This window comes from Arvicanthis niloticus, chromosome 11, assembly GCF_011762505.2.
Source record: "Arvicanthis niloticus isolate mArvNil1 chromosome 11, mArvNil1.pat.X, whole genome shotgun sequence".
In the NCBI taxonomy this organism is placed as follows: domain Eukaryota; kingdom Metazoa; phylum Chordata; class Mammalia; order Rodentia; family Muridae; genus Arvicanthis; species Arvicanthis niloticus.
The window spans coordinates 56658852-56670547 of NC_047668.1; the positions used below are offsets into that span (position 1 = coordinate 56658852).

General features: G+C 34.0%; 1 protein-coding gene across 3 annotated transcripts in view; it reads left to right on the forward strand.

The window, feature by feature from the left end:
• The window catches only part of Memo1 (mediator of cell motility 1), an 85393-nt gene extending 74463 nt beyond the window's left edge, over window positions 1-10930 (forward strand). For all 3 annotated transcript variants that reach the window (XM_034513859.2, XM_034513858.2, XM_076942235.1), the window contains 2 exons: window positions 8998-9102; window positions 10312-10930. In XM_034513859.2, coding sequence (XP_034369750.1) covers window positions 8998-9102; window positions 10312-10443 — 237 coding nt within the window. In that variant the 3' untranslated portion in view covers window positions 10444-10930. The remainder of the gene's footprint in view (window positions 1-8997; window positions 9103-10311) is intronic.
• Window positions 10931-11696: the final 766 nt, after the last annotated feature.

The window sequence follows — 11696 nt, forward strand, 5'->3', positions numbered from 1 at the left end:
TACATTTTACCTTGTTTTTCTAAATGTAAAATTTTAAAATGTAACTATATATATATATATATATATATATATATATATATATATAATTTTTAAATTTTATGTCACACAGGTAAATTTGGTGTGCATTTTAAAGGATAGTCACGGTAGCAGGGCTGTCAGCCATTTGCTGTGTGACCTCTGAGGCTATTTCAGTTCTCTAGTCTTTGTTTGTCTTGATAATATCTAAGTTGCTGTTATTTTACGATTCTGTATGTTATAAGCTTGTGATTTGTTCATATCAATTTTACACATTTTAGATATTTAAGTAAGGAATCTGGGGTTTGACTATGCCATATGAATTAATTTTAGATATAACCTAGGGCTGCACCTTTCAAAACTGTGTCCACTAGTCATATGTATTTACTGAGCAATGAAGTGTAGGTGATGTGACTTGATATGCTGCCAGTATAAAATATACATTGATTCCCAAAGAATGAAACAGAAAACCTTTAATAGTGATTCTTTTATCTTGATTAGCTAATGAAATATAATAGATTGTGTTAAAATACAATTTATTGTACTTCTTTCATTTTATCTTTTTTTTTTTTAAAGAGCTACTACTTTTACGTATTACGTATATGGCCTACATTATATTTTAATTTTGCATTGCTGGTTTAGAGCACAAATACATGTCTGAATGGTGGTAGTGTAACTTTGCCAGCTGGAATTTATTATGTAACCCAGATTGGCCACAAACCCAGAGAATTCCTCTTGCTTCATTCTCCGGAGTACTGAGATTCTAGGCATGAGTTACTGTAGATGGCTGCAAACAAACATTTTAAAATCATTGCTGTGTGGAAGACAGGTGGAAAGCAATGTGGTCAGGTGCCATTGTCTGTCCAGAGAGAGTGAGGGGAAGAAAAGAGAAGTTAGACCAGAGGGACATTGGCATTAGTGGTGAGGAAATAAAAGGAAAGCCATGAAAAGAATTCTGGGTCAGGGAAAGTAAGAATGATGACACAGAGTATGTTATTTAAGGTTAGAAACTAAATTGGATCAGAGAGGTGTCAAAATGGCATGAATGTTCTCTGTCAGTTTGACTGTGTCAGGAAGAACAATGTTTGAATGTTTCTTGGCTCGGTGGATGAGCTGATCATCACGCATAGCCATTCCTGTCCTCTTAGTACTTCTACTCTCCTTGGACAATAGCATTAATACCTTCCCTATCCTCCCTTTAAATAATAGTGTTATAAAACTGCACCTCCACTCATCCTTAGCTTTGTGTTCTTAATCAAGATGCCCACCCTTTATAGAATCGTAATATAAACCTGTCTCCACTGATGCCTAGCTTTGTGTTCTTAAGATGGAAGTTGAGATTATTCCAAAGTCTCCAGGGGCATTAATTATCTTTAAAGTGATTTTAAATTTTAAGTTTACAATTCAGACAGTTTTGACTCTCAAAATCTTACCACTCATGTGGTTCCCATCCCATCTGGTTTATTTTTTCATTTCTTTGTTTAGGAATGAGTATCTAGGGTGTGGGGTCTGAGTAGGAGCATTGTGCTTACCATGCAGAGGCTCTGGTGTGTGCCCCGCCCCCAGTTAGCTGTAAGGAAGAACAGCTACAGCTGTGTGTGAAGAAGGAGTTGGTTTTTACTGGTATGCATGTAACCTTTTCCTTTTTTATTAAAATTGTCTTCCCTTGTTTAGTTAATTACACAGTAATCTTACAGGCCAGGGTAACTTCAGATTTGCAACCCTCCTGGCTTTAGCCTGTCTGGATTACAGGCGTGTGCCAGGACATCCTGCTTCAACACTAGACTCAAAAGTTTCTTCACCACCAAAGAATTTCCAAAGCAAATAGCATTCTGTGTGTTATATATTTAACAAGTTGTATTTAATTTTATGAAACAGTACTTCTTACACCAAAACCAGTAAAAATATCTCTTAAGCTCTTATTAGCCAGGTGCTAGCTTAGTATTTTCATCGGAATGTCATAGACAGTTTCAAAACTCAACATGGCAACATTGAAAACTTGTGATTTTTCTCTTGACAAAAGCCTGTTTTTGCAACTGTTCTAAGTCATTTGATGGTGGTTTGTACTTCCTCAGCCACCTCTGTCATTTCAGTCTCATACTTGAAAATAAAGCCCACACAGATACTTACACTCAAATCAGATTGTGTTTTGGCGCAATTTTGTGTCATTGGCTCAAAGATTGTGTTTGCTGGGTCAAATCTATAATTTTGTTCTGTTTCAGTAAAAGCCTAGTGTTTACAGTCAAAGGACCTGAAGGTCCATTGACCATGATCTGCAACCCACCTTCCCCCCTTCCCCCCCCCCCCCCCTTGTTCACTCAGCTCTGGACAAACTGCTGGTTGATACTGTTTGCCACACATTTCCAGCTTTGGCCTTTCAGTCTTTTTATACTTAACTATTTTACTTATGTTCCTCAAGTCTTTGTTTCTTTAGTTTGTTTTAAAAAACAGGGTCTAACTATGTATCCCTGTTTGGCCTTGAACTCACAAAGAACTGCCTGTTTCAGGTTCTACTTCCCAATAGCTGGAATTAAAGGCATGTAGCAGCATGCCTGGCTCCTTACGTAGCTCTTAATCTTCCCAGGAGGGTATACTGTGCACCTTGTTCAGTTTGACATTCTGCATGTCACCCTCCCAGCATTTGTTCCTAACTCTTAATCTGCTTCACTGTTAACTTGTAAGGACCAGTTTACATCCGAAGAGCCTAGAATAGTAATTACAACATAAAAACTCAATATTTTTCAAATGATGAATGAATAATCAGTTAAGAACATGAGCACATTAATATGAAAGTGAAACAAAAGAAAGATAATCTGTAATAAATTAATGTCTTAAATGTCACTATCCATACACAGCTGTGTTGGGAGGCACAGTGACGTATATATATAGTACCAGTATAGCAGCAAGAAACACAAACTTGTACATGGTTGTCGCTGTTGTTACTGAAATTACTATAGGACATTACTGGGTGAGTCATTTTTTCCCCCAAAAGGTGAATAATTCTTAGTAAATAAAACTTTTAAATAAAAGAAACTAATATATTTCCTCCTTTAGATGATGAGAATTCATCTTTAGGAAATTCATTCTTTATTAAACCCATGAAATTTTTTTCTGTTTTTACACGAAATAGAAATGGTACAGGTAATTAGAAGTAGGACTTCTTCCTAAGCCACATGTCAAAAGTCTTATGGGTGGAGAACAGTTACTTGTGTATAGAATTTTCCTATTATCAGCATCCTTAGATTGTACCAAACCTCAAAATACCTTGGTGTTGAGGACAACCATATATGTATGCCCTATTTTCTTTTGGTCTTCATGTGGACAGCTATTCTGTCATCTTGCCCAGCTTTATCATTATCGTTTTATTTATTCACTATACATCTCGATTGCCGACCCCCTTCCACAGTCATCCCTCCCACAGCCCTTCTCCCATATCTCCCCTTCTCTTCTGAGAGGGTGGAGGTCCCTTTGGGTATTCCCCCAGCCTAGCTTTATTTTGTATTTTCTGTATTTTTTGTGACTTACCATTACTTATTGCTTAGTTTAATGTAATTCACAGTAGAAGTTTATGTGAAATACAGACTGTTCTATGTAATTTACATGGTTTTGACAATTATTCTGTTTATTGTATAGAAAGCAGATTCGACAAGATCAGGTATCTGAAACAGCTGGCCATTTGGAATGTTTCAGGGAAAGACCGTAACTTAGAGAGGTTGACAGTGGATTGGGGAAAAGTGGATCAAATTAAGATATTTTGATAAACAAAAGTTCTTTGCTAACAGGTTGTCTTTACTAGTTTGTAGTTCAGAGAGATGTAAGTTTGGGAAGTCCTGCCATTCTGATGGGTAGGCTGCCCGTGGTGGTAATAGTGACAATCTTGTCATTACCCTGAATTACATGTGGGACTCTGAGAGAGAGCTATCTGTAGTGTCAGAGTTGCAGCATCTTTCTAACTGTAGCTCTGCAGGTGAGTTTGTCTTAACCTCCCTTTATCTGTTGACTAGAACATGGGCAGGGAGGGCTCTTAGATCTTTTTCTGTTTAGCTTAGAAAGGAAAATCTTATTAATTAAAAGAGTAAGCTGTGTGTGGTAGAACCAGGAAGCCCAGGCTGATCTCTGTGTTTGACACAGATTTTCATTAGATGTCAAATGACCAAAACCTTACATGAGACTTTTATTTAAGAAGCATGGGATATGACTTCCAAACAGATACACAGTATTTGTTTTATGTCAGTGTGTGAAGTAACATTTGACTTGGTGTTAATGTCTGTGGCTGTGTGTTAGAGCTGTGATTTTGTGAAATATGTTCTGTGTAAAATTTCTTTCTTTCTTTCTTTTTTTTTTAAGATTTATTTATTTTTATGTATATGAGTACACTGTAGCTATCTTCAGACACACCAGAGAAGGGCATCAGATCTCATTATAGATGGTTGTGAGCCACCATGTAGTTGCTGGGAATCGAACTCAGGACCTCTGGAAGAGCAGTCAGTGCTCTTAACCACTGAGCCATCTCACCAGCCCTGTGTAAAATTTCTTACAGGTTCATAAATGTGTCTTTATTAGCATGCTGTTAATTTGATTTATGAGCTAATTTTTAGAGTATAGGAATACAATAAAGTTTAGCTCAATAAACTCAAGTGGCTTTTTAAGTGAATGAAAGTGTCTGAATATACTAGAAGTCGAATATCCATGATCTCAATCTAAGGTCTGAAATACTCCCAAATCCAGAACTTTTTTGTTGTCTGTCTGACATGATGCCACAAATGAAAACTGCACACCTACACTCGTGTGACAGGCCACAGTCAGTGGAAGCACACTGACAGGATTCTGTTAAGTTAGCTGAGGCAGTGCCATGCATGTGTGAAGCACATGGGAAGTAGTAATGCATTTGTGTTAGGACTTCACTGCCATCCCCAGAATATTTTATTTACACGTAAATACTCAAAATCTACCCAAAAAACAAAAAACACTTCTGTCGTCAAGTATTTTAAGTAAAGGGTGCGCAACCTGTAAGAACTATTCATTTTCAAAGTCCAGTTAGGCCTTTTAATTGTAGGAGTTTAGATTATATCTGCTCAGAATTATTGAATTAATCAAGTTTTTTTTTATATTGGAAAAATCTTTGTATTGCTGTTTAAATGTTAGAACTTACGTTGTTTTTGAATTGGAAAAAAAAACCTGAATGACTTGGAAACTGAAAAAAAAAACACAGAAAAGTGTTTATAGGAAAATAAAGTATGCCTTATAATTGTTAGCGTTAAGAAGATAACTATAGTATACAAGATTACAATTTCAGAGTCCTATGATTTTATTGACTATCATTTTTTGGTGAATAATATTTTGTAACTTCAGTGTTTTTTATTGTTTTATTTTTAACTTCATTGTTTATACCAGCAAGCAGAATTAAATTTGTAAATTTTTGATTGCTTAAAATATTAGCCATATTTACATGTACTTTCAATATATAGTAAAAATGGTGTCATTTTTACTCTGCTAATTTTGGATATACCTTTTTATTATGTGAATTGGGGGCTTCATTACTAATATTGGCAAATTATTTTTCAGGGAGAATCTAAAAATGTTATTGCAATGTAACTTAGTCCCGTGAGTTAATGTAATTTGAATATCATCTACTTTCCTTTTTCATACTATTTTGAAAGGAGAAATTGTTATAAAGTCAGGCTTCTTTCTCTTGAATTTATGCCTTGTCTTCTTTATTAGGCTTGACAGCATTCTCTCTAATGTAGTCACTTATTAATGTGTTGGCTTTTAACACTAGTACCTTCAGATAGGGTTTGATTTGTTCTTGGCGAAGGATTATTTGTACTGTTAAATTTGTTTTTTATCTTGGTAGCTGTTCAGGAAACTAGGACATTTCTTTTTTCCTGATGAGGGTCTATCTTCAAACGAATGGATTTATAGTTCTTATACTTGATGATGTGCTGATTAATTATGTGGTCATTATTAAAAAGGCATGCTTTTTCTTATTTAAATGCCTATAAAACATGTTATTCTTGTGTTATTTTAGTAAGATTTACTTCTGTGTTATGGCAGTAGCTATTTTGATTACTCTAGATACATTTTTGTTTGTTTTAAAAATGGGAGAATAATTACCAGGATTTTGAATTTGCAGCTTTTTCAGTATCTCCTGTTCAGTTTCAGATTGACCATTTGGGATTTGACATCACAGTTTTTTTAGCCATTGCTTGGAGAGTCAGCAAAAATAAATTTAGTACACACAATCCCAAAATTAGGAACGTAGCATGTATTTTGCAGATTTCTAGCTAAAACTGTTAACTTATGAAATACTTGCATACTCTAGATAGGTAGGCTTTAGTGTTTATAATATCTCTTTCTTACTTGAAGCTGAAATGAGTGTTGGCTCTTTTCATTGCATATTATTGGCTTTAATGCAAACAATCAAGCTTTGACTATACGAAGTCATACGAAGCTTTCTCTTGCCTGGACACTCACCAATCATAACTCCTAGGGTTGATAGGAATACATAAGTTAGCTAGGCATATTTGGGAAGCATTTTGTTTTTCATCATCTTGGAATTTTGATAATTGCATTGAGCTAGCATTTTTGTCCTCTTGGAAGTTGGGTATTAGTAATTTTACACTTATCAAGTATATGTGACATGTTTGTCAGTATTCTGTATTGGTCAGTGGGTGTCCCATTAATAATTTTATCCTCATGCTTTTATTTATGTATTTTGTAAATTTTTTGGGTTGGAGAGGTTCACTCATGAGAAAAGCCCCCATTTCCTCTACCTTCTCTTTGTAAAGACATGCATTAAAACATTGTGTTTGTCAGAGGTTTGGATGAAACAGAATTATTTTTCATCTAGTAGGCACTTAATACACTTGAAATAATTTAAAGTTTAACACTTTGTCTCTTGGTTTCCATTTTTTTCTTTTGTATTTTTTTAGTTTCTCTTTAAAATTTAACCAGTTTAATCTTTATTTTGAGCTCCTTATTTAGTAGTGTTTTCTCTACATTTATAATATTTTATCTTCTCATTAAGGGTTTCTTAGCCACTTACTTAGAATTCCTTGCTTTAAATGTAATTCATTTTCTTCTCCTTGAATTTATATCAGTATCTAAGTATGTTGCTTGTTCCAGCTGTGCTTGGAGATTTTACTACAAAATGTATGTGGGAACTTCTCATCCTAGAACTTATTAATAAGTGGATTCTATTTATGGCTAACTGTCCTAGCCTTCATTTAGGAGCATTAAACTTTTCATGTGTATACCAGTTGTAGTTATGCTGATGTTTGGGGAATCATTAGTGTAATTCCTGTTATACCTTGATAAAGCCAGTAATTATTCAGCCAGAACCTAATGTTAGAAACTTTTCATGCATAGGAAAGTTATATCTTGTTGATCCATATTTCTAGATGAGAGTTACAATTCCATCTAGTATTATTATGTATTGGTTTAGCGTTACATTGTTTCTTTGCATCATATTGCATATTTTAGGTTTAACTTTTAAATATTTATTTAAGCTTGTACCAAATGTTATGGACCTGAAAAAGGCCCCTGGCTGTCAGGAGAAAACCACTGTAGTATTAAAAACTAGTTATAGATTGGCTAATTAATATATAAGCAAATGGATTTTATACTCGTATTCTTATGTCTTGAGTATGTTTTCTAGAACTGCTAATGTTTATGAAACATGTGGGTATGAACAAGTCTCTTGTACAGTTAAGGTTTGGAAGCTTCCACTTAAAAACATGCGTGTCACTTACTAACAGCTGCTGTATTCCAGATTACTTCATTTAGAATAATTCATCTGATTATTATGTGCTCCTAGACTGTTAAAGATGTGAATAGACTTTAACAATAAAGTAGAATTTGTCAATTAAGTACACTGCAATGACCATTTACATCTCTTCCAGAAGACATTAATCTAGTGTATTGAACATAAAAATAGAAAGAGCTTGATCTAGAAAAAAGCAATGTATGGTTGGGTAAATAGATAGCTTCAGTGATTTACTTGCCTACTTCAGTGAATAAAGCTTCTCTGTTTTAATGTCACAAATCTGTTATATGGGCTGGTGAGATGGCTCCGTGGGTAAAGGTGCTCACATCCAAGCCTGTACACACATCCAAGCCTGTACACACATCCAAGCCTGTACACACATCCAAGCCTGTACACACAAGTTCAGTTCTTGGAGCCCACATGGTGAGAGGAGAGAACTTATTCTCACAAATGTCCCCTGATCTCTAACTCATGCCATGGCAAGTAAACGGCTTCAGTCTCTGCATGTGCATGTGTATACACATGTGTACACATGCAAATAAATAATATTAAACAACTAAAAATAAGTGAGTGCTTTTGGAGACCACAAAATGAAGTAAAACAATTGTTCAATTCATGGTGGTTTGTTTAGCAGTACTCTTAAAATTTCTTAATTCAGATCTTCAAAGACACTGGTTTAAAATAGAGTGAAAAACTTTTCTTCTTAGAACTGGTTAATTTAGGATCTGTTACTAAATTCATCTGCCTTATGAGTGTTGAAATAAACTATGTTAAATATTTTCTTAGTTTATTGTCTTTTCTTATCAGAGACCTAGATGACTTCTGAGCATTTAAAGTCTTACACAGTTATGATTCAGACTTAGAGCTTTAAACAGTTATACATCAAATTTAGTTTTAGATTTTTTAATGAAAACTTTCAGAGATTTACTTTTGTAATTATTCTTTAAGGAAAGTATAATATTCTGAAATGTGTTGTAGAGTCAATGTCAACCGGTAAAGGTGGCTTATAAGCATCTAAACTTAGAAAATAACCTGGAGTTTTTTTCTATCAGTAGTTAACTATTATGAGATTACATTTAATGAATGATTTTATATTTTCCAATGATTAGTAATTTTTTCTATGTATAATAGAGAAATTAATAAGTAAATTTAAAATATAATTAATAAATAATAAATTTTATCCTTTCTTTTTTCTTTCTGTCTTTCTTTTTTTTTAGGGTATGAGTATTATAGAGCAATTAGATCCTGTATCTTTTAGCAATTATTTGAAGAAATATCATAATACTATATGTGGAAGACATCCCATTGGGGTGTTATTAAATGTGAGTACTCTCAGCAAGCCTGACGTTTAATATCTAAACTGTTATCATTGCAGTATACTGATAACAACCTTGGCTTTGTGTGCATAGCATCAGTTTCTTCCTGGTGCCTTTTAACATAATTATGGGTTTCTATTTTAGTTGAATAAATTTATCACTGGAATACAGATCACCAATATCTGTCAACACAGTTATTTAGAAGAGAGACATATCTTCTCTTGACTTTGTCAATTCTGATAATGCTTTTCTTTTTCAGAAGATTAATTTGTGTGTGTATGTATGAGTAGACTTGGGTACATATACACATGAATGTTTTAGTCACTGCCAGAAATTAAATGGATGGTCTTTGTGATTTAATAATGCAAGATAGATTGTATTTTTTTTCTCTTTTAAACAATAATGGTAACATTTACTTTAAGAATGTCAGGAGAGGCCAGGCTTTTAATCTTGGCAGAGGTGGGTGGATCTCTGTGTTTTGAGGCCAGCCTTCTCTACAGAGAGATTTTAGGACAGCCAGAGCTACATAATTGAGACCTTGTCTCAAACAAACAACAAACAAATATTCTAAAACAAAACAAAGAGTGTCAAGAGTGAAGCTTTGGTTTAGTTGGATTTTAGAAACCTAAATTACATTTGTTTACCTCCTAATAAAGAAGCGTGAATTTTCTTAAAATATGTCATTCTTTAAGAAGAATGGGAAAATATGTACTGAGGAAGATCACAGTGGGCTCATTTAATTTGTTTGGAAAGCCATGAAAAGAAACAGCCAGCAGTCAAAACAAAGAGCTTGAAGGTCATTTTTTTTTTTTTTTTAAATGATTTGACATGATTTGACAGTTGCATATTATGGATTTTTAGAAAGCCTTTTTACATTGTTACAGGAGTTAAGATTGTTTGAAGGAAAAGCTTGTCAGGGACCTAAATTAATTTCTGGAACTTATATTAGAATAAGCTGTACTAATTTCCTAAAGTTCAAATTGAGTGAAATAGAGGTTTTTTTTTTTTTTTTTTAAGAATGAAATTATGAGCCAGTACACAGTTAAAGTGTAAATTAGAGTGTACCTTTTATACTTGTGAGTTAAATATACATTTCAAGTTGATTGTCAAACCTTGTGATATTTGCAATGATCAGGTTGGGTTTTGGTTTTTTTTTTTTTGTTTTGTTTTGTTTTTTTTTTGATGTCTGTCTTAATCAACTTTTTCTCTTTTTAGGCTATCACAGAGCTTCAGAAGAATGGAATGAATATGAGCTTTTCCTTTTTGAATTATGCCCAGTCGAGCCAGTGTAGAAGCTGGCAGGACAGTTCAGTCAGTTATGCAGCTGGAGCACTCACGGTCCACTGAAGCTCCGATCCTCAGGGATGCTACCCGCACAGACGCGTGCTCTGTCCAGGGTCCAGCCTAGCCTTTACCAAGGTGTTGGTTCTGGTGTGGGGGGATTCTGAAACCTCAGACTAATAGAACTCTCTTCTTTTCTAGTAGGTGTAGTCCTCCTTAATTTCAACTCATTTTAAAATGCTTTCTAGTTTGGGGCAGTGGAAGGAAGGCTGGGATCAAAATATTTGCCCAATTGGCACACAGCGACTTGTAAAGCATTTAGCATATCTGGAATTTGCACTCTTTGCAGACTCATGCACATATATTCCGCTTTCAGAATAGTTTTGCAAATTGTACACAGACAAAGGATGGAAGCTTTTTAATAAAAGAAATTGCATTTATAAATGATCTGTATTAGAATATAAGAAATCTCCAGTTATAGACAATTACTACCCATGTTGTACAACAGATACCTTCTATTTTAGTTGCTAATAAAGGGCTACACAACTCAAAATAGTCTGATTTAAACTTATTGCTTTGTGGTATAAATGGAAATTGTTTTTTATTAATTCTATCCCAGAATTTTTGTTAAAATGGCAAGCCTCAGCTTCTATGTAATAATGTTAGAATGTATTTTATTTTTACACTTATGTGATTTTTTTAAATCACAGAAATTATAGTTATATAATTTTAAAGTTAACTTTCAAAACTATAGTCATTGCATTTTTGTGTGTGACATACCCTCATGTCATTATTATATTGTAGTACAATACAAATTCAAGGATGCTTTAAAAACAAATAGATTTAGTCCTTTACTTCAATTACTGTGTTTGATAGTCTGCAAATGAAGACATTGACGAGTGTCATTAGTTGTGTTTCAAGTCATTGCAGACTATTCACCACTATGCTTTTTTTTTTTTTTTGCTTTTGTTTTTGTTTTTTACTGCTTTAAGCAATTTAACTCCTTTACTTGAATTTTTAGCAAGAAAACATTAACAATAATATTAATAAGACCTACTGGACTTCTGATAGTCCTGCAAAAATTTTTTTGGGGAGGGCATGATTTTTGGTGCGGCTCTTCCAACTAAAATAATGGTATGGTGTTGTATTTCTTTATGATAGATTTATTCTAGTCATTTTGGGGGAGAAAAGTGTTAACACATTAAGCCATCATGCATGTTGTCCATTATACCTATTTTACATAACACCGGTGTTCATATAACACTGGAGAGTGTTATGTCTTCAGTGTTATACTAAGTAGCACAAGCTTTAGATGCCTT